At 32.6% G+C, this 24,893-nt stretch overlaps 1 protein-coding gene across 1 annotated transcript; it reads left to right on the plus strand.

Moving 5' to 3' along the window:
• The first annotated feature begins 19,116 nt into the window (after nucleotides 1-19,116).
• Nucleotides 19,117-19,907, plus strand: LOC143553232 (cell wall / vacuolar inhibitor of fructosidase 1-like). Its single transcript, XM_077043264.1, has one exon. The coding sequence runs from the start codon at nucleotides 19,235-19,237 to the stop codon at nucleotides 19,745-19,747; it is 513 nt and encodes a 170-aa protein (XP_076899379.1). The 5' UTR covers nucleotides 19,117-19,234; the 3' UTR covers nucleotides 19,748-19,907.
• The last annotated feature ends 4,986 nt before the right edge of the window (nucleotides 19,908-24,893 follow it).

A 24,893-nucleotide genomic window follows, 5' to 3' on the forward strand; every position in this document is an offset into this window, starting at 1 on the left:
TTAAATGCTTAAGCAATTACACAATACTTGTCCAACTTATCTTGTGGTAAACGGCCAACCTAAAACATATACATAACATGTCTATATATAGGGAAAATACAACCTAGTCCAAAACGAGCCCAAGCCCACCGAGATCACAAATCGATCTCGGTTTATATACACATACAAGACACAAACCATAATCAGCATAGACTAAGTATAAACCAACTAAATATAGACCCAACACGCTTAACGTTGACGTTTGGAGTTCTTCATAGAACTTCTAAATTGGTTAAGTTTTTAATCTAAATGAGTTATATCATTATATTTATCACTTTGGAACGTCGGGTTCGGACTTGAAAACTTATCAAGACCCGAACCGACTAAACCGGACACTCATTAAAATCCTTTTTTTGTATTTATCTAACAAGGGATCGTGCACTATTTCATTAAACCAATCCCCTCATGTTTACTTAACAGAAGTTAAGTAATACCAATGGATAGAACACAAAGGCTCGATTTCGGGTTAACTTACTTTTCAAATCGTTACTTTAAATACTTAAGTCTTTACATTTTTAAACCCCAAAACCTTGTTGACTTATTTTTTATTTTTTTTTTTGTCATTTTATTTCTTTAAGTTTTCTCAAGACACAATACTAACTCAAGGATCTTTCAATTTAGGATTCGCACGTTAACTCATTAAGCTTGTTTTCTCGAAGTTTTTTCTCTTAAGCAATTCTTCATGAAAGTCACTTATTCCAAGTGAGTAAATTCCATCCCCGTTTTCACTTTTATACTTTGGGGGTATCATGCATACTTAACAAACAAAAATGATTTAAGATATTAAATCCCCAAACCACAAACTCTATGGTGTATGTTGCTTGGAATAATCGCTTGGTTGTGTGTTATATGCCTCATATCATTATTTGCTAATTCTTTGTTGCTTTTGTTGGTTGGCCTCATCCTCAATAAGTATGATCACACACCCCTCCTTGTAACTTGGTAGTTTTACCTATTAGAAAGGAGCCTCATTTATTTAATTGTTGCTATATTTACGGTTTCATATACGAGTTGTGGTTTTGCCTCATATTATATATACTCAAAAATTATGGAATTATTCACCAACATTCGTGTTGACAAACTATTTTTTATGCAATGTTACATGTTTAAAAATTGGTTGATTGAATATTGAAGACATTATTTTATTTTAAGACCGTTTAGGTTATTAGTATAATGAACTATTTATTTCCTTTTGGCTTGTATTGTGTGAACAAGATGTGTTATATTTGATGTTGAATGAAATGAATGAGTTGATTAAATATTGTCACTTTAATAGTGTCATTGTGTTCTTGAGCAATCCGTCATGCCTGGTATATTCCGCCGCCTTTGGTCGGGGCGTGATAGATTGGTATCAGACCCATGATTATAGGATAGACGGTTAGACGTAACAGCCTAGTATAATGTATGCCTTATGGTTCTTATACGTATTGCCTATGCATGATTGCCCTACTTGATTGTTCATCACACTTATTCCTTTTTATTCGGGTGGCTTTGAAGCAAAACTCGAGGACGAGTTTTTTTAAGACGGGGAGTATGTTACAGGATTATCTCGGATATCTTTTCTTTTTATATTTATTTGAATTTCCTATGTTATATTATATGGTTTCCTAGTTTAACTATGATTCTCACCTATTAGTTGATATCAAGGGTTTATTGTTTATTTAGTTTCTGATTAAGTTTTATATTATAAGAACATTTTTCTTGAACCTTTGGTTCATTTATCGTCTTTGAATAATCATGAGTCTCTCGAGCCATTGATTGCTTCTAAAACCGCATTAGATTCATTGGTTCACAACGATTTACAAAGAAAGGGAAATGAATGGCTTTATGGTGCTCCGTGGGAATATTGCACATGCCTAAAAGCAAAGAATTGCATTTATATGATTACATCACATATTATAGAAACTTCAAATTACGTAGAATTCAAAGCAAACACCTATGAGCAAATAAAAAGACACAAAACTTATAAATTAACTTCTTATAACTTCTATATCTTTTTTTTTTCTTTTTCTTATAAATTACGCATCCCTTCAGTGTGTAAGCAACCTCAAGCCCTACAAAAGAACTCAAATCATCCAGATCTTTTCTTGCAAAATTCTTTGTTTAATCGGGAGACAATGGAAGCTATGATATCCTTTTGGTTGCCTTTTAAAATTTGATCATCCATAACCATGATATACAAAATGCATGAATCACGTTTAAACATAAACACTGGTGCATCAGCACGATGGCATTAAAAGCCACTACTACTAAGAAAGAAACTCAGACGTTGAAACAATGATCGTGGAGCTTGTTTTAGAACAAATAAAGGCATATATAACTTGCATACAAGTTGTTACATATTAATAAAACATATTGGTAGCTCCATATAAACTGTTTTAGTTAATTGACCATGCAGAAAAGCGTTTTAACATCTAAATGATGAAGCCTCCAGTTTGTTATTATAGCTAAAGATTAGACAACATATATGGTTGATTCTTTTGCCACAGGACTAAATTATGCAAATAATCTAGACTGAGAATTTGCGTAAATCCTTGTGCAACTAGTCATGCTTTGTATAATTCAACGGTACCATCCGTCTTGAACTTTGTGTGAAAGACTCATTTTGAGCCAACAACTTAACATTGTGAGGTCGAGGCACTAAAGTCCAGGTTTCATTACGATGAAGAGTTTACAACTTTTCACGCTTAACAAGTAGCCATTTACAATCGTTAGAAGTTGAGTTGAATCCTTTTTACACATGTTCCCAAATAGAGTAGAATATAACCAATGAGTTGGAATATGGAAAAACTTACGAGGATAGTGGTAGAAACTTGTATTTATTTAGACAACATTACAATTGAATTATAAAATAAAAGGGATATAAACAACTAGAATAAAGAATACACTAAGTTTATTTTCTTCTGCAATTTAAATAATTTATAAGAATTTAGTCAATAGTGTGAACCAAACAATTTAGTACCAAATATATAACATCGTACTCTCCTAATAAAATAGTTGTGACATGTGTCATTTTATGATGATTAAACCTTATAATTGTTTTCTTTCTTAAACTAAGATCTTTATTGACACTAATATATGTAATAAATCAATAATTATTCACTTTTCATTTACACTTTATTTATATCTATAATATATATAAACGAAAACATAAAAATCATATGTGTCGCGATATGGTCACTCCCCCTTTTTTTGAAGTCACCAGATTTGCTTGATTTTTAAATGGAGGCTTCTCATGCATTTGACCCGAATTCATGGGTATGGGTCTCATCAAACCCAAATATTTCTTAAACGGGTTATAACATCTCATTAAATTAAAAACCAATCTCATCAAATACTTAATTTAAAGATCCTATAAAGTAGTAATATACTAAAAATTAGTATCTTATTTATTTAAAATATATATATATATATTATTTATAATTAAAAAAACCAATTTTATAGTAAAAAAAAATAAACGGGTCTTGGGTCTCATCAAATCCATATAGCTTTTAAACCGGGTTATAACATCTCATTTATTTGTGAAACAATTTATCATCAAACCATAAGTATATTATTAAATTTCATACAATAAAAAAAATAAATGGGTTTATTCAAACCCAGATATTTCTTAAACAGGTTATAACATCTCATTAAATTAAAAACAAATCTCACCAAATATTTGACATAAAAATCCTATAAAGTAGGGATACTAAAAATTAATATATGATTTATTTAAAAAAGATATATTATTTATAATTATAAATCAAATCTATTGTAAAAAAAATAAACGGGTATTGGGTCTCATCAAACCCATATAGCTTTTAAACCGTGTTATAACATATTATTTATTTGTGAAATAATTTATCATCAAATCATAAGTATATTATTAACTTTCATACAATAAAAAAAATTCAAAAAATAAATTGTTATTAGAAACAAATTATATAAAACAACCCCCGTAATACAGGGGATAAAAACTAGTTACTATATATTCCAACATATACTTGGTGAAATCTAAAAATCAACAATAAACTATGTTTGTTAAAGATTGAAAAGAATATAATTTTAAATGTTATCGTTAACATATTATACTATGTATATTGTTAAAGATCGTAAAAGAGAAACAAAATTTGAATATGATTTCATTTATGAAGTAATTTTTTTAATGATTAAATTATAAATATATGTTTAAAAGTCTATCCATATTTTTTAAACAATCCATTTATCTATTATTATTATTATTATTATCATCGATAGTATATATCAATCACTTTCATATATAACAAAATTTATCATACTTAATTTCTTAGTTTTTTTATCAAGGATTTTTTCGGTTTATTGTGGAAGTCAAACTTGATTATTATGGGTCAAAACTTAGTAAGTAGATAAAAGTTAACTATATTTTGCTCAAATTTGTTAAGAGTTAAAAATGGGTAATTTGAGTATTTTTAAAAGTTTGAGAATTCAACAAGATTTATCGTCAAATTTGTTACGGGTTCAAAGTGTTGACTTGAAAATATCAGACAGATTAAAGTTATAATTTTAAACATGATTCGGGTTTCAAATTATTTTCAAGGGCATTTTTAAAAATAATCAAAAGATTTGGGATTTGGTAAATTGACTATTTTTTGGTCAACTATTAAAATTTAAGAAAATATGGCAAACACTTACGACATGCCACCCCAAGCCTATCAACGCTTTTAACTTCTATCAAATTTGAAACATTTGTGTTTGCATTAACTTTTCTTTCAATGATGATTAGATTGTTGTATGTAAAGCATGTCATGTAAAACTATGCTTAAATGAAGTAAATTATTCACAAAATTGAATGGGTTAACATGTTATTCTTTATGTTATTATTATGGCAAAGTCATGAAACCCCTCAACATATCAAAATCCTTTTTATTGTGTAGTTCAAAATAACATAGTTTTTGAAAAGCATCCACCGTTACAATTTAATGTTCTCATTTTATTTTGTGGGTTACAAATTGTTAAATATGTTAATAAATGTTACGATCCATCTATATTTACACCGAATGGTCGTAATTACTATTGTATGAGAATTCTTCTTTCCGAAATTGATTCATAATCAAAATTTTCTTTTAATTGATTTAATTTTAGAAATTGATGCTTTAGAATATTATTGGAGTGGAATATATATAAAGATAGATTATGACTCCGAAAAGAAAAAAAGTTGGTGTTATACATATGTGATGCTGAGTATGCAATTTCCGATATAGGGAGTGTTCTCATGTATGTTTTTGCACATGCATCTTTTTATTAAGTTTATTGTTTTTTTATAAAAAAACTTATTTTGTGTAACTTTATAATTTGAATCATCTCTTGTTTTGACTCTAAAACTAGTTTATTTAATATACACAAAACAAAACTTAGTAAGTGGGTTGCCGATTCAGAAAGGAATCATAAAAGAGCGATGAAATAAATTCTATTTTTTTAATTTTAGCATAGACAAATCATAAATATATTGTATTATTATTATTACATTCAAGTACAAAAAATTTTGGGCATTAATCGTTGTATCTACAGTCGCACCCGCTCTTACTGTCACGTCGTCCACAATCGTTGTCGTCTTCAAAACTCTCATTGATGCACTAACACCGTCATTGTCGCTACTTCCAAGTAGGGATGAAAATGGGTCGGGTTTGGGTCGGGTTTAGGTATTCCCAAACCCATACACGGTTATTAAAGTGCATCCCAAACCCGTAGGGTTTTAATCGGGTAATTATCCGTCGGGTTTCGGGTTTTCCCATCGGGTTTCGGGTTTTCTATCGGGTTTTGATAAAATACACGTAGGGTATACCCGACTTAAAATCCGTCGAGTTTTGACAATATATAACTAACCGATTACAAAGATGGTTAACATAAAGATAAAATAACTCAATTAATTAACATAAACAAGTTTCGACAAATAATATATATGGAATATAGTGTGTGTGTGTGTGTGTGTGTGTGTGTATAATATAATAAGCTATACCAGGTACATCGGGTATATAATCGGGTAAATGGGTTTATGTTATCGGGTAATCGGGTATATAAGAAATCCCAAACCCGTCCCAAACCCATGAAAAAATTTAAAACTAATCCCAAACCCGTCCCAAACTCTAATAGGTCGGGTATTACCCGTCCCACTTATGTCGGGTTTCGGGTTTTTCCATCGAGTTCGGGTTTCATTGTTATCCCTACTTCCAAGAAGCAATTATACAAGCTTTGTCTCATGATCACCCTTCTGGATCTATTCATTTGGTTCTGCCCACATGGTGGAAGGTCCACAACAATGTGATCATTAGCTACATGGTTACGCTACAAGATATCTAAAATATAATTAAATTAATTAATTATACAAGTTTTTTCTTGTTATTTTTGGGGTCCATCTTTTCATCCTTGTATCTTTGCAAATGGTCCTTTCTTTTTCCTGTTTTATAAAATTAGCCTTTAAAAAAGTTACAACAATGTATTTGTTTCATTTATGGAAAACAACCACATATAGTTTAAGGCTTGATGCAAAAGTGAAATTTTCCACATATAAATATGGAAAATGTCACACCCCGACTTAGGGTCTAGACGTGTGACCAATAGTTGATACATGTTTTGTAAATATATTAAAGTTTTAGCGGAAGTCTTTATTTATAATAAAATATTAATATATATTTTGAAAGTTTAATTTATTTGTAAACCTTTTATTTATAATAATAAAATATTTAATTTATTTGGAAAGCTTCTCGGATAATAAATATCCAAGTGAATAATTTATCAACCTTGTTTTGATTTATAAAACTTGTTTAAATATTATTTTCAATATTCTAATTATTTAAAACTGAGTCATCTCTACCTTGCGAGCATCTATCTTCTTGGATGGCTATAATTCATTGCTACCTGTGCTAACTTTATTTTCTGAAATAATAGGGGGGGATACGCTAGCGATATGCTTATGAATCGTTAACTCTAAAACATTTTATAAATCTTTATTTGGCTGACAAGATAGTTTTCTTGAACACACTCAGCAGAAACATCTCTTATTTCTGGGATTGTGCCACTGCCATACACACACAATTACGGTTCTCCGGGAAATGACGCCCATTGGAGAATTTAATTATGATCTCTAGTCTGTGGCCACATAGCCTTGATTGATAGACTAGATTAATTATGTTTGGATCTAGACACATGTGTACTCGGTCTGAGTTGCTTTTATATTCTATCTTGCATTTTAATAGGGATCACGTAATCCCATAAATATTTATTTGACTGTCTTTGTTTAAGATAAACAACATGTTTATCTTGACTGAAAAAGGTTTAACGTATTCACATGTGACTGTATGTTCTGAATAATGTGGTGATCTCGTTTGAAAACCTTTGTGAATGAATGATTGACCTATAATAAAATAGGTTTATATAAATACCTGGATCGTCTTTTAATCCGGCTAGAGACCTTTAGTCTGGTTTTGATAGCTTTAAACCTTGATTGGTCATTTGTTTGAATAAAACATTTTGGACATGAATTATTTCTCTTTATTTGCCAATCATGTACTATGTTTCTTCTTTAAAAAGAAATGTCTAAGATATGTTTCTTCTTCAAGAAGAAACGTTTTATTTATCTATAACCTTTGTATGTTAAGTCTTATGTTTCTTAATCATAAAGAAACACTATTTTGACTATAACCTTTGTATATAAACTTTTACTTTACTTAAACATTTCAACTATACCATTTGTATGTAAAAGCGTAGGTTTCTTAATCATAAAGAAACTATATTTTTGCTATAACCTTTATTTATATAAAGAACTATTATTTAATTTTTATCTTTTAATTTGATCAAAGTCTAGGCTATATCCCCGACTAAGGTCTAAGCCTTTTGAAATAGTAATATTTTATTTGGGAAGAACCCCTACCTTATGCGGGTATACGGAGTTTATATACCTAACTTGTACGAGCAGAACTTCTACTCTATGTCGCGTACTAAGACTTTAATTGGCGGAATTTCGAAGCTTGGATCGCATTACAAGGTCGTCACGCATTACGAGGTCGGTACACAAAACGAGGTGCACCGGTCATCGGGATTTGTCGGGCGAACTTCGAGGTGTCCTCGGTATATGGCACATCTCACGAGAATATAATTATCGGGTCAAGGCACGGAAACCGAGGTAGAGAGAGAAAGATTCTAGAGAGAGAGTGGAATTTTGGTGTAAGAATGAATGAGCCGTGACCCTTCTATTTATAGACTGAATTCGGGCTCCATCGCGATACGCGATGGACCCTTTCTCATGGTCATCGCGTATCGCAATGACTCATGTAGTCCATAGAGCGCTATGTGGCTTGTGATGTCTGACATGTGTTGCCACGTGGTGGGCACGTGTCATGAGTTGTCAGACCACGTCATCGCGGTTCGCGGTGACGTAGTGGGTTCCGGTGATCGCGTATCGCGACACCGCCCTTTCTTGGGTTTGATGAGACAGCCATCGCGTAACGCGATGGTCCCTTGGCTATGCCCATCACGTATCGCAATGGGTTAAGATATCAGAATTTTCATTTTTAGTCCCTTGTCTTTGGTAACTTGTCATGTCTGGGTCTTACTTGCAATGTCCAAGAATACAAAGTGCACCACCTTGCGCCCTTCGCCGTTGCCATCGCCATCTCCTTCGCCATCGTCCTCGCCCGAGCCCGTGCGCGTGCCCAAGCCCGGGCGCGTGCGCGTCGGGTTTTCTGCACCCTCACCCTCCGCTAGGACCACTTGGTGCATGATTGCCATAAAAGAATATTACTATGGAAACTTCCTTTGTTATAAAGAGCTTCTATTTCTTTACTACTTTTCATGTGGGATTGTCACACCCCAACCTACGGCGGAAATGCCGGGGCGCGAACTGATTGTCACAGCTCTCAAGGTACTATCATGCAATATTTAAATGACAATATCTATTAATTTTATTCAATTTTCAAATAAATCAACTACAAAATACAACTCATTAAACAAACAATAAACACAAATTTAATTCTTGATTTTATATTTTCTAACATAATTCTTCACTAAATTTTCACAAAGACTTGCAACTAATTCAAGCGATAACCTGCATATGCGTATAAAATAGAATTTTGTCAACAACACATGTTGAGTGAGCAACACACCAGTTTAGATGTACATATAGTATATAACAAAAATATGTAGTTGCAACAAGTCATATGAGAATAACAAATTAACCAAATGATCAAGTATAAATGAGATGTCGAGAAGCACAAAGGATAACGACTGGCGTATGATCATACTAGACTGAGATTATGTTGGACCTCTCCGAATGTGAAAGCATACAAAGCAAATAAGCATATAACAAGTAAGGTATAAGTTGTTAACACATAAGACAATAGTTGCAGTTTTGAGTATAAGTATATATGAGAAAGTGTATTTACGCATATGTCCCCAAAACGTGGAAAACAAGTAAAATAGGGGAATGTGGTACTCACCTCGATAGACGAACAAAAGTGAATGGATAACACTAAAAATAACGAAAGCGGGTCACGCGCGTTGACGACAAAGCCTAATAAGGAAAAAGAATACGAAGATACGCTAAGTTAATGAACCAGATCGGATAAGCGAGTTCGATAATTATAAAGCTATTAAGTTACTATTATATTCTTTTTAGCCATCTAAGCTTATATTTGTAAACTAATTAAGCAAATAAATATTGATAACTTATATAAAGAGATTCGAGATTGAACGGGTGTTCGTAAAATAATAATTTATATGAAGTTTGTAAATAATGATTACTTATCAAATAATATATTAATTTATATAAAAAGACTCATCTATAAACGACTTTTATTTATAAATTTTACTTTTAGTTAAAGTTGTAATAAATAGTATATATAAATATTTATAAAAAAAATTACATTTGGTTTATAAAATACTTGCCAAATAATTATGTAAAATAATATGGTATTGAAATATATACATATATATTTTGTTATGAATTCTAAATAAACAAAACTTTTAAAAATAAAAACCTTTATCAAAGTTTTAATAACTAATATATACATATACATATGCATATATAGGGGATGTGTAAGGCCCCGTTGCCGGTGCCCTACATTTGGTGTTGGATTTACTCATAAACACAGTTCTAAATATCAGAGTTAATTAAAACTTTCGCGGAATAATATAAAACGTCAACCATGCATTACAATTATCCATAATTTGTCTTTTAAAACATAAAATTAGTTATAACATTCAAAACATCATGACAATCTTCAGATGCCAGCCTCTTCAAACCTGCCATGTGTCCATCTCAAACCAGCTGTCTCAATCTATTAACCAGCGTGCATACTAAAAGTCAGCTATGTTGAGTGAGTTATAGTTAATCACACATTATACCATACATACACTTACCATTTATTTATGCATCTGAAGACACATAATAATTACTTTACTATTTTACTTTCATTACGTAAGTTCATACATACGTTCATACTTTATTACTTTCATGCTATATAACTTACTGTCCTTTTCTATCTCGGATATTATTAGGGTCCGATCCCTTCCTTTTCTATCTCAGATATTATTAGGGTCTGATCACTCTTTCCTTTGTCTATCTCAAATATTGTTAGGGTCTGATCCCTTTCTTGTCTATCTCAGATATTATTAGGGTCTGATCCCTTTTACTTCTCTATCTCAGATATTATTAGGGTCTGATTCCTTTCTTCTCTATCTCAGATATTATTAGGGTCTGATCTCTCTTTCTTCATCTTCGTGCATACTGTCTTAACATACCCATAACATGCATACTTTCTTTAATCATTCATACATACTCATATATTATACATATATCTATCATACACATTCATCTTTAATATAACTACCTCCCTTGTTAGCACGTGCAATATCCGAAGATCGTTCATGCACCGACAAGCTTTCATTCACAATTAAGATATACATACATAATATATAAACCATACAAGGCATACACTTACCAGTTAAGGTAAGTGTATTAACTATCACATCGAGTATGCACACAGCCCCGAAAACATAACAAGGAAATGGGGCTAGAAACTCACCTGAATGCGGTTACGTTAACCGTCACCATTAATAGTTATTCCCTTCTTGAGTTGTGCAAGGCTAACTGTATAATATTTACATGTATCAATTAACTATACTACTTATATCGCATTTCTATCTTTATATGTCACACCGTCAAAATCCACTAAAGGAATTTTACCGTCATAGGGTGTGAACTAACAGGATCGGATTCATTAGTTATAATCAAACCATAAAAAAAAGTTTTCAAACCACGAAAACGTTTACGAGTAATTAAATGCGGAAGCGTAAACACCATGAAATAAATGTTGCGTCACGCAGACGACTTAAACCTAATGATAACAGTTTTAAAAAAATAGTTTGCATAACAAAAGCGTTTCAAGCAATGCATGATCCTATACCGCGCGCCCGCCTCGGCTACCTGAGAATAACATACTAAAAGTGTCAACACGGGGTTGGTGAGTTCACAAGTTTATATAAAATAAAGCGTTTAGCGTTTGCGTTCAGCGTTTTGCGTTTCAGCGTTTTGCGTTACCAGATAGTGTTATGTCAATTATATATCTATAGGTAGCTAGCCTATAAAACAAGTATTACTAAGTGTTCGACACCGAAGCTGACTGTTTATCATTTGCCTTGCCACCAGGTCTATCCCGGCCATGGTATGTGTTTAGCCAAGATTACACCCACTCGACCTCCAGTCGAGTTTAGCGTTGGGTGGGGTTTGTCAAACCCAGTAGTACTACTCAACAATGACTCGCTATTATCCAATATTAAACGGTTCGATGTGAATGAAGGACTTTAGTTATTGCGTTTGCCACTTAGTCTTTACAAGTGATATATAATCTATATTAACAAAATCTTAAATGCGTTTTCGGAGTATGTTATCTCCCCAAGTGAAAAGCGTTTGAAAACAGTTTAAAAGGGGTAAGTGAACTCACTTCTTGCGAAGTATTTCCCAAAATAAATCACCAAGGGATGTGTGTCACAGAAAAACTCTCTCTAGCGTTCTAAAACAACAAAGAGATTTTTCTAAGTGTCGGAAATATTATCGAGTCTCTAGACTCGGCACATAATACCTATGCACACAATATATTTCGTGCTTCGTTTGTGAATCGTGTGTGACTTTAACAAGTACATCTGTGATACGTTGCATGTGTGAGCAATTATTTACGTGTCATGTATTAATAATGTACATCACTAGCAATTACTCCCCGTAAGGGAAATTTGGTCAAAACACGACAACTATTTAGCAAGTATTCCCCGCAGGGGCAATTTGGTCAAAACATAACAATTAACTAGCAATTATCATGTTTCATGCATTTTCACAAAATTCAGCAGCTAGTTTCACCGAGACAGAAATTCTACTTGAAAGATTGTACTATTACACCGATCATAGCATCTCAATTAATTTACCAAAAATCATCACAAAAGCATGCATGTGTTAGGTTTCCAGAACATATTTTATTTTATTTTTATTCCACATAGATTTCTCATAATGATCAAAACATTACAGCAAACTCATAACAGTCAAATTCATGCGCAACAAAATTTTATTTGAAATTCCAATTAAACTAAAAATCCAACAAATGCAAGACCACTTGGGTTAGGTTCCTAACTCAACAAGTCAACTTCCAGAAGTGGAACCAACCCAATTGGTCTCGTAGTTCATGAGATATAATATTTACAAAACAACCTAACAGCAGGTCTAACAACTCAGCTTTGCACAACGTTTTTGTAAAATCATAAAGGTTAACTTTTACACGTCCAAAATTTGCAAATTTATATTATTTAGAAACTAGACTCAACCTAGTTTACTGTAGTATCAATAATATCAACCAATTTTCACATTTACACCCCGATACAGTCAATTGAACATCAACAACACACAATCTGTCCAGAAACTGTTTGCAACAAAACTCAACATATTAACCATCTATAGACCACAATTCATTCATATAACATTCTAGACCCCATAACCACTATCCATGCATATCAATTACACCATTCATACATGGTTAGGGTTTTATTTGATCTCAAAATCAAAGACACAACAATTAACATGTAACAATATCAATTCTAGTCATCAAATCATCATCAATACATCATCAAATCAAAATAAAACCTATGAACACATATACATATGAAAAATCGGACCTAGGGTTTATAATTAACCCATTCAAAATCAAGATTAAGCGTAGAGGATGCATAGGATAGATGTTTATACCTTCCAAGCACCTTAATCTCCAATAAACTTGAACGATTCTTGTATGTATGTATGTGTGTGATTGACGGCAGCCAAGAACAAGGGAGAAGGGGGGCTGGCCGATCGGTTTTGAGAGAGAAAGAGAGGCTAGGGTTTTAGCTTAATATTATTTAATAACAATCATGTTACATCTAGGTCCCTCCACTTTCAAATGTTACTTTTCTAGCTTAATTAACTAGTTCTAGCACATTGAGTTAACGTTTATAACAATGTTATCACATAACACATAAGTCTAACACATAATTATCACATAATTATTGCTTTGGCGTTTTTCGTTTATTCACCAATCGTTTGCATCAACTCGTTTGCGTTTCGGTGCAAATCCCGAAAGACTACACATGTAGTAAGTGTCAAGCGTCATTTAAACCCTAGTTTAAATGTAATGAGGTGTGAGTTATAGATTCAGTGATCTTTAAGTTTGTATTGACGGAGTTGAGTTAACGGAGTTAACCTGAAATTGACGATTGTCACATTATATAACCCACAACGAACGGGGGTCCGGGGGCAGCGCCCCTGGCAGCGGGGTCTAGGGGCGGCAGCCCCTAGCAGGGTCCAAGGGGCAGAGCCCCTGGCTGGGGTCAGCTTGGAAAAATTTTATTTTCATTAACTGTCTTAACACATTTTCCATTAGGATTTTAATTTATTATTTAATTCGCTATCTCCTTCGCCATAACGAATTAAGCCTAATTCGTTACTGATTCGTCATCTTACATGCCTGATTCGTTAGTTAATTCGTCATTCTAGTTCGTTAGCTTAACATAGCGAATGATGAGTAACGAATCAACTGATTCGTTATCTAAGTATAACGAATTAGTTATTAACGAGTCTCCTGATTCGCTGTCTGGTTTGCTGTCTTATTATTACGAATTGACCAGTAACGAATGACCTAGTTCGCTGTTGTAATCATAACGAATTGGTGAGTAACGAATCACCTGATTCGTTATTTTAGCGTAACGAATTGGCTCTGTCTTATCCAAACCTTAACGAATTAGCCTATATTCTTATCCAGACTTTGACTCGGGATCAAAGTCAAAATCGAGTTGAACAAGAACAGTCAAGGGCACCAAATCTGCAATTAAACCCTCGATTCCTAACGAAACAACATGAAATTGGTACCATTGAACTCGCAATCCCAGCGCCTACAAACCCTAACCATCAAATCGGCCCAAATATCCATGTTTAAAGGGGTGCGATTTTTGCATCTATGTTACGAGTTATTTTAGGTTAACAATTAACCTATCAAATGCTAACCAATTTCAGTAAGGTTTGTTTCATTAGATTCGTTTTTAACATACTAAAACAGATCTATGATTTCCCTAATCAAACCGAACCTATATGAACGATTTCTAAATATAAACGTACCTTAAACGAGTCGAACTACGAACACGAGCTGGTCCTTGATGTTGTTTTGGTTCTTCACGACGATCTAGCATCAACAAGCTCGGGTTCTCGTCTTTGGATCTTGGTTCGGGTTATAGGATGATATGTGTTTTTTTGGAAGGTGTAGGCTAAGGTGTAGAGATGGATGAAAATGGAAAACTTTAGAGTTTAAGGGATTTTTATACTCCCTTAAGCCCATGGACCTAAGGCCCATTCCATCTTATATTTCCATCTTCTAAAGTCCAAGCTCAACCGTGTACAGTTTATTATCTAAACCGATAAATGACACAATATAAAATAAACGAAATTTATTTTATTATTATAAACAAAAGTGGGATGTTACATGATGGTTCAAGAGAAAAATCAAATTATTGCAAGAAATGAAAGAAGTTATTTAAAGCCCTAGATTAATAGTGATCAATGGCCTACAATGGTTATGGCATATTTGTAAATATTTGTATAGAGTATTAATGACTTTTAATCAAAAAGGATAGTGTGGTAATTTCCATAATTCATTAAATAAAGAAACTTAATTATTGTCAGGAAGATTCCTTGCATTGTTGCCACATATTGTCGTTCACATCATAACTCAATTTGTAACATTCCTAAAATCACACATATGTAGTGCATGTGAAACTATTTTTTTTCTTTTAATGTTTTATTTATAGAAATATGGGTTGGCCATTTTTAAAAAGCCTACACATATTCTAATAATATAAACAAACATATCATGAGATGTACCTACACTAGAAATTATCATAATATTCATAGTTTCCCCGCACACATTTATATACAACACCTACACGGAACATAATAACCTACACATGGCATTTTTATTGCATCATGTTGTAAACAAACAAGTTCATAGTATATGCATTGTTTGCATATCCCTACACTCATAAATATAATACATACACTGAACCTCATACACCTACACATAGCATTTTGTTTCATAATATCGTAAACAAACATATCATTTTATTCCTACACATAATCATTATACACCTACACATATCAAGAAATTATTAAATACACAACCTGCATATCCCTACACATATATCCAACACCTACATAAGGGTGTTCTTCGGGTTCGATTTTCGGGTTTCGGGTTTTTCGGGTCTGGTTCTTCGGGTTTCAAAGTTGTAAATCTTGACCCAAAACCCAACCCGAATCTCTCACGGGTTTCTCGGGTTCGGGTAATTCGGGTTCGGGTTTTTTTCGGGTTGGGTTAATCGGGTTTCGAGTCTCCTAGAAAACAAAACAAAAAAACAAAAATTTTTTTAAAACTACAATGCCAAAACTAAAATAACATGTTATTGTTTGCTCGTAAGCAAATAATCAAATAATAAATCAACATAACTTGATAAAACAATCCAAAAGAAGAGTAAAACTAACTCGAACCATAATCGCTTTCAATCGGGCATGATTTAGTTGTTCGATTACGGTTGCTATTAGTAATAAACAGAAAACATAAATTAACAACAAACAATTGATCTATAATAGTTGTAATGACAACAATCGATTATGACTAGATTTTGATAATTTTAGTGGCTAAGACTAAGCATATTATACCTAAATATATATTTAATTTCAAAACTAAAAGTTTGTCCGTGTTATTCGGGTTGACCCGAAACATATAAATCAAACCCGATAACCAACCCGAATTACTTCGGTTCGGGTTCGGGTTAGTCTTTTCTCGGGTTCGGGTTTTTTCGGATCGGGTTAGTTTGGGTTCGGGTACTTGTTTTCTCGGGTTGGGTTTCGGGTTTCGGGTAAAAGTGACAGCCCTACACCTACACATAATACATGTTAATAACAAACAAAATAACAACACGCGTTGTCCTATTTTATTCTAACACGATAGTTTGATGCCAATACAAAGTTTTGCAAGTAACCAAACACTTTATGGTTTTCTACTGTCTTATAACTTCTGCTAGCTAGGTTTTGAGAAAAAAAAAACCTTCATTGAGCTAAAATATTTTCGTAACACAAATCGAATAAAACATATAAGTTCTAACTGAAACTAATTTTATTTTTTTGTTGATTTCCAGTAATGTAGGTGTGGAACCAAATTTGAATAGATTTTATCAATCTATTTGTGGGATTCTAGATACAAAAGGCTAAAAATAACAAAACAAATTAATTAATTAGTTTCAGTTTGATGTATATGATATATTGTGTGTTGTATAATATGTAATGCTTTATATGTTGTAAATCATCATTGTTGGGCATATTGTGTTAATATTATAAACATAGTAAATAAACTAAAGAAATGTTGATTTATAGGGTATGTTACTATTATAAACGTAATAAACCAAAAATTGTTAATTCATATATTTTTTAATAGATACATAAAATAATAAAATAGCAAAAATGAAACTTTCAAGACATTAATACTTACCAAAATAACAAAATGACAACATTTACTATTATATCCTTACATTTAATTAAATGGAAATACAAAAGAAAAAAAATCTGATTGGTTGAAGCCACTTCTTCATTTCTTGTAATAATTTGATTTCTTTCTTGAACTTAAACCTGCATATATATACATATATGTATAAAACTTAACCATGATTCGGAAAACGATTATTTTATGTCAGTTTTATACAAAACTGAGTAACTACAAATTAAATAATGTTATAATATAAATTAATGATTTTAAGAATATATTATTATTTATAATATTACTGCAGCTAAAAAAAAGAACAATCAAGACGGATGGGGCAAGGCTCGAACCTGTGCCACAGCCCGTCTCACCACCTGTGCCTAGCCAACTGCATTAGGGTGATAGATGTTCTAAAGACATAAACCAAATTTGTTAATCAGATTTCAGATACGCTGATCAAGAACAAACCCTAGAGGATTCAATCGGATGAACTGTTAAACGTTTGATTATTAGAGGTTAGGGTTAATGATTAGTGGATAAATACGAACTGATTACACTAATTTATTACCTCTAACGATGTCAGATCAAAGGTTTCGATGCTCAAAACCCGCCGGCCAGAAACGAGATCCAGAAGAGACAGTTGCAGGTACTTGTAATCATATTAACGATGGGGTAATTGACGGCGCGGGTTATATGATTGTGACTGCGAGTTTAATTGAATTATAGAGGTCGATAGCTTGTATAGTAAGTTTCAATTGGAGTCGGCTAGGTTAAACGAGTAATACGAATCAATTGGATTATGTTAACTTAATTAAATTGTTGGTTAGGCCGATTATGGTATGTTTAATATGAATATTGATTCAATTTCCATAATGCATGCGAGAATTGAGGTCCAAGTTAGGCAGATTATAAACGGGTATGGGAAACGTGTTGGACATGGATTCGGATTCAGGGTAAAAGGGTTGATGGATAAATTGCAAGTTAGTCCCTGAACTATTGAGGTGGAAACAGAAATAGGTTAAAGTATAGTTAAGGGTTCAAAATGCATATATTTAGAAGTTGTTTATATAATATATATACTTTTTTTATATTAAATAAATATGATAAGAAATAAATAATAAAATAATAATTATTTGATACACGCGATATTTATCGTTTAAATTTCCCGAATATAGTAACGGGTCGGGTTATGGTTATTAAAATAATAAATTAAAATCTCGAGTTGTTACATGGATGAGTTTCATTTTCCTTATTTATACCCAAGTGAATTGCTTTCACTTTCTTGCATCCTTACATGTGAGATGAATTTTCCTTTCCCATTTTTTTAATATGGGATGAACTTATTTATGGAATATTTATTTCCTTTATTTCTGTTTGTATTTCCTTATTAAAATTTTTCTCATTACTTACCTTGAGAATATTTTTTATCATTCAACTTTCCTAAATTGTCAAATTTGGATCGGAATTTTGGGGATGTTACAGAAAACAACGCCCTGCTTGCGGTGCGCACGTATAATGTGTATATGTGTAAACCTCGGGTGGGCAAAAGTAAAATTGCACTAATTTTGACGTTATTTTACTAATCTCGTGAAAATAACGTTAAACATGTCGGAAGGTTAATTAGGCATCATGTTGTGGCGTTGACAGCCGAAAGATAAGGGTACATGTACCAATTGGCCAGCGTCCTGATGGTTGAGTGTTATGTGCCTTATATCCAAGACTTGATGCAAAACTACTATTGAGCCGGGGGTCTCATCGAAAGCAGTCTCTGTATTCATATGGGATAGAGTAAGACTGTCTACATTTTACCCTACTCAAACCCTATCATAACTTTGCCACTAATAGAATTTATTGAGTATAATGTTGAACACATAGTGGAGGCAATAAATGGAAAACATTACTATATCACCAATAATTTCTCAAAATATTAATAAATTCGTTTAAAACCACGTCACTCCACTTTATTTATAGCAAACTTCTATTCAAACAATAAACCAAAACACAAACATCTTAAAACATGCACAATATGCATCACAACTTGTACATCACTCTCACATGTCAATTTCCACTTTAAAAAAACAAACTTATTGGTTTATAAATAGACCGTAACACATCTCATTTCACACCAAATTTCTTCTTTCAACATGAAGCTTCATCTCCTCACATTTCTCTCTATTCTTCTCCTTCAATCTCCACTAATAGCCTTAGGAGATAAAAGATTGATTGAAACCACATGCAAAGCCACACCCTCATACAATCTATGCATGTCAACTCTCTTAACAAACCCCAAGAGCTCAAATGGTGATATTAGTGATTTAGGGCTTATCATGGTTGGTGCAACCAAGGCGAAGGCGACTCGAGCCATACAACAAATCAAGTCTATTTATAAGTCTCATCCGGAGCTAAGACGGTCCTTAAACGAGTGCACTAGGAGATATATGGCCGTGGTTCAAGCCGATGTGCCCTCAGCCGTGCAAGCGTTGGATGGTGGGCAACCGAAATTCGCAGAGGACGGGATGGCGGATACGGCTGTTGAGGCTCAAGCTTGTGAACGGAGCTTTAGTGACCGTGGTCAGAAGTCACCCTTGACACAAATGAATAAAGATATAGAAAATGTTGCTAACGTTGCTAGAGCTATTATTAGGATGTTGTTATAACTGTCATAAATGATGTTTGTGTTTACGTATTCCGTTGAAGTATGTGTTTAATGGCGTGTTGACGGTTTACATAATGAAAGGTGTAGTTAACTATAAACATGTTTTAGGATGATGTGTGTATGTTTCAAAATGAAAATAAAAGGTGTAAAGTGTATAATTATTGATGTATGGACAAGAATTACTCATTAGAATTGAAACATTGCACATGATACGAAACTTTGAGAGAAGATGCATGCTTTCATATGGTAGAATAGAATCCACCCAATTCTTTTAGGTATTTATTAAATGTGTGGGCGTTTAAAAGTAATATTATTTTGATAGAAAAGTTACAATTAGATAATATAATAATCCTCACTTTTATACAGTTTAGTGGTGAAGTCTGGACGAAACACGAGTTAAAAATTTTATCGATTATCATTCTGATAATGCACTATCTTTTGTAGTTTTATTTTGATGTAGATGTGATACAACAAAAACGAGTTAATGATTGGTTAGAATGTATTTAAATTATTGTTAAATGATTAGATGATTTCTTTTTTTTCATTTTTATTTTAAACGATCATTTAAATTAATAATGTATCAATGACAATCAATATTTATTCCGCAATCAAAAAACCCCTCATAGTTCTTCTGAACCATTTTGGTGGAATATATTATAAGATATGATATGTATGTAGACGTATTTTCATGTTTGATACAAATATGTATCCTTAATGTTTTAGTAATACTACTCCGTATTGATAACTGTTTAGAATGTATACGTGTTAATAGTATGAAACTCATATTTAATGCGTATATCCTGAATTAAAGTTTGAAAGAAATGTGGTTTTTCTATGTCCTATCTTATCTTGTGAACAATTATTGAATTCATGATTTTTGCTATGGCCTACACTTGGGTGCTCGATATATATCTCATTCTTTTTCAATGAAGGAAGATAAAAGAAAAGGTTATTTATATTATATGTTCGTGCTTCTTTTTGACATTTAGGTACTATGACATACGTTGAGGCGATGAGCCTTAGTTCGAATTAGGGATGGGGTCGGGTTTAAGTATTCCTAAACCCACACCTGGTTATTAAAGTTCATTCCAAAACCGTCTTAAACCTGTCGGATTTTAATCGGGAAATTATCCGTCGAGTTTCGGGTTTTCTCATCAGGTTTCGGGCTTCCTATCGGGTTTTGATAAAATACCCATCCGGTATACCCGGCTCAAAACCCGCCGGGTTTTGACAAAATATAACTAATCGATTACAAAGATGGTTATCATAAATATAGAATATCTCAAATAATTAACATAACAAGTTTCGACAAATAATATATTTGGAATATAGTATATATATGATATAATAAGCTATATCGGGTATATAATCGGGTAAATGAGTTTATGTTATCGGGTAATCGGGTCGGGTAATCGGATATATTAGAAATCACAAACCCGTCCCAAACCCGTGAAAAAATTTTAAAACTAATAACAAACCCGTCCCAAACCCTAATGGGTCGGGTACTCCCCGTCCCATTTATGTCGGGTTTCAGGTTTTCTCATCGGGTTCGGGTTCCATTGCCATCTCTAGTTCAAATGGTATTTGAGAAGACAAAATTTTAGCAGTAGATTTTAAAGTTTCAAGTTCGAATTTGATTTTAATCAAATTTTATTGCGACGGGTTGTCTGATAACGGGTTTCCCCATAACAGGAGGTAATGGGTTTGAACTGCATTGCTATGTCTGCGATCGTAAGCATATAGAGTCACTTTTTGCCATCGAGTTATCCGAATAAACCGGGCTTTCTTCATTGATAGTTAACAAAAATATATCATGAAATACTCTCAATTAATGGTTGTCCACATCCTACTTTTTGTTGGAGACAAGTGTTGCTCTTTCGCAGTCCCATTAACACACGGCATATCCGCCTTACGTTGCCCATTATTACCACCCGGCCCCTTCTTTTATTTCTTTTCAAATATTGATTGGATGATTACATTTTACATGTAAAGCTATTATAATTTGTGAATTGTACATAAGACTAGTTTTATGAACTCGTACGGGTACGACAGGAGTAACATGTAAAAAGTAACGTCGAAATGTTGTAGTGAACTTCCGCATATAAAAGTAATAAATAAAGCAAACTTATTTAGCGATACTTCGTAACATCTAAAGGCTTTCGGATCTTACACACTTTTTAACTGCTTAACAGGTATGACGGATAGAAAATCCTAATAAGGGTTGCAAAAGTGTAAATTAACCGACCAAAATGTTGATAACCCATATTAAAGAGTCGCAAAATAGAAACAAATTACAAACCTGAAGGCGAGAAGTATCAGATTTTACACCATCAAGTACCATCTTCCTCTATACCAAGCTTTGCATAGAACGTTGAAGCAAGTCGAGATCTAAGTTGTTGAATATGTAAAAAATCAAAACAACCAAACCATAAATAAATTAAATATTATGGTGGTTGTATTCTATCATGTTTTAGGTTCAGCCATATGCTAATGCATGGCCGTCTTTGAAAATTGTTAAAAAGTTTTGGACCGAGGGCCAAAAAAAATTTTGGAACTTAAGTAAAAGGGATTTTTGTTGGGTTAAACAGTTAAGTTTTTAACTGGGCTTACTTAGTTATGATTTGGGTTGTCTAAAAAACTTTTTGTATAAAAATAGGCTTTAAACATATCTCGAAGTAATACTAGGATCCAAAACCTTTTGGTTGGGAGTCATACCATTTTGTCACTAGACCAAATTAGTAGTTGTGTAATATAGTTAACATTAAATATACATAATGTTTTCATAATATATATATATAGGGGTAGGATCTAGAGAGAACTTCTTTTAAAGAGAGAACTAGTAAAGAATTATTTTTAACTATTTTTAAAAAAAAAATTTGTGATTTCTTTTTCTTTCCTCCTTCTAATAAGATGATATTGTTTCTAAAAAAAAACTTGTCGGTGTAGTACTATAGTGCATATGCACTAATGCCCGTTGCATATATACAATAGTGTTCTATTGCATATAATACAATACAATTGCATTATCCAATACACAATATTGAATATATGCAAATACGACACTAATAATTGTATGCAAAACACATTATCGAATATATGTAATACAACACTAATGCACATATGCACTATATCGATTTTTTTTAATTTTTGTATATAATATAACACTATTGCAAATATACAATACAAACAACTATATATATGCTATTCAACACTATTTAAAATATCAAAATGCACACTATTGCACATATGCATTATAAAAAAAGTCGGTGTATTACATATATGCATTACTCGTTAATTTTTTTATATATTTTTTATTTTTATATATTTTTTTTGTGATGAAGAATAACAACATATAAGAAGGATGAAAGAAAAAAAACATTTTAAAATATTTTTTTTAATTAAATTAAAAATATTTCATTATTAGTTCTCTAGTTCTCTCCATAAAATGGAGTTCTCCCATGATCCTCTCCCTATATATATATATATATATATATATATATATATATATATATATATATGGGAGGGTTATCAAAAAAATAAGTAGTTTCCTAGGAAGACTAAGAATAAATCTGTAACGATTTCGACGAAACCAAGTATACCCTAACCGGTAGACAATAGTTACGTTATATTTAATATCGGGTACATGAATTACCATAGTAATTATACGAGAATACATGGTTCTCTGTATTGATTGTATGTGAATATATAATTCATCGTATTGAATATGCGATTAATCGATCGATAGTTGTTGAAACCCGAATGAATCGAGTGTTCAATTATAGACGATATCTATAATATTTAGTGATTTTACGAAGCACTAATGCTTCGGGATAAGTAAAAGATTTTTATCTCAAAACATCATCATTTTGATCCCATTCACAATCAACACAAAATCTACTTATTGTACAAACCCAACCACCATATCCTTCCTAGTTCGGTCAACCCATACCCCCACCACTAGATTTTTGATATTGGTTATATCTTCACTCAACCTACAAGTCCATGACTTTAGATCTTTTTATACTCTCAACTCTACACCATCTTTTCTACATAAGATTTTCCTAGTGCAAAGACAAACCACAAAGCAAACAACAAACATGCCATATCTTTTTACTCTACCTATCAACCCTCGATTTCTCCCTCTTTTAGTTGAGCTACTATCAAACACACCCTCACCCTTTTTCGTTGCAGCTCAAGGCCCTACGCACACCATTCGGTTCTCTTTAAAAGCCGGGCGTGTATTCCGTTCCGAGCAACATGGTTCAAGCATACATTGGAAGCTCCTAGTTGGTGGAGTTTAGCTAAAGATTTTGAAATTCATCTCAATCTCAATTCTTAGAACTAAGTTCTGTATTTAGTGGTAGATAAGGCGGAAAGACGAGTTTGTAGCTTGTAGTGGCGGAAAACGAAAGGTATATTCGGTTTATGTTCGGTTAAGAGTTTTTGGACAGATTGTTGACGGTTTAGAGTTAGGTCATGAAATTTGACAGAGGTGTTAAACACATGAAAATAAGAGTTCTGTGAAATTTTGGTAATTTTTGGACAAAGGATGAATATTTGGTGAATTTAATGCTCGGTTTTGGCCAAAAATAGTGAAAAATAGTTAAATATCATGAAAAATTCTGGAAAATTCCAGATAAGCTTTTTATAACATGTATAAGTCACACACAAAATTTTAGGTCAGTTGGAGAAGTCTAAGTAGGCTTTTCGGTTAAACGAGTTCTAGGGTTTTCTAGCTTGGTTTTAGTGAAAATGGCATGTAAAAAGAGATTTTGGTTCTGGAAAAATTACAGGGGACTATGGGGATGGCAGGGATCATCCAGGAAAAATTTGGGATTTTTCTAAGATCGTTTGATATTTACGACATATTTAGTGTTTAAATGGTGTTTAAAAATAGATAAATAAATTGTAAATATAAAAAAAATTCTGGAAATATTTTTATAAATTTCCCCACTGTCAAAATGTTATTTGTGCAAAATCTCAAGATCCGAGGATGAACGGATATTTATTTGGAATAAAAGTGAACTTTTATAATATAAAACGCGTAAACCGGCAAAGTTCGGGTAGACGAGCTGACTGGTGTATAAAAACCCTGAAAATGGACTATTTTCATATAATTGAGTTAAACAAGTAAAAATGAATCATCC

The sequence above is a fragment of the Bidens hawaiensis genome, unplaced genomic scaffold, assembly GCF_021521415.1.
Source record: "Bidens hawaiensis isolate Kalapana, Puna unplaced genomic scaffold, B.hawaiensis_p1.1 tig00017160_1, whole genome shotgun sequence".
NCBI lineage: Eukaryota > Viridiplantae > Streptophyta > Magnoliopsida > Asterales > Asteraceae > Bidens > Bidens hawaiensis.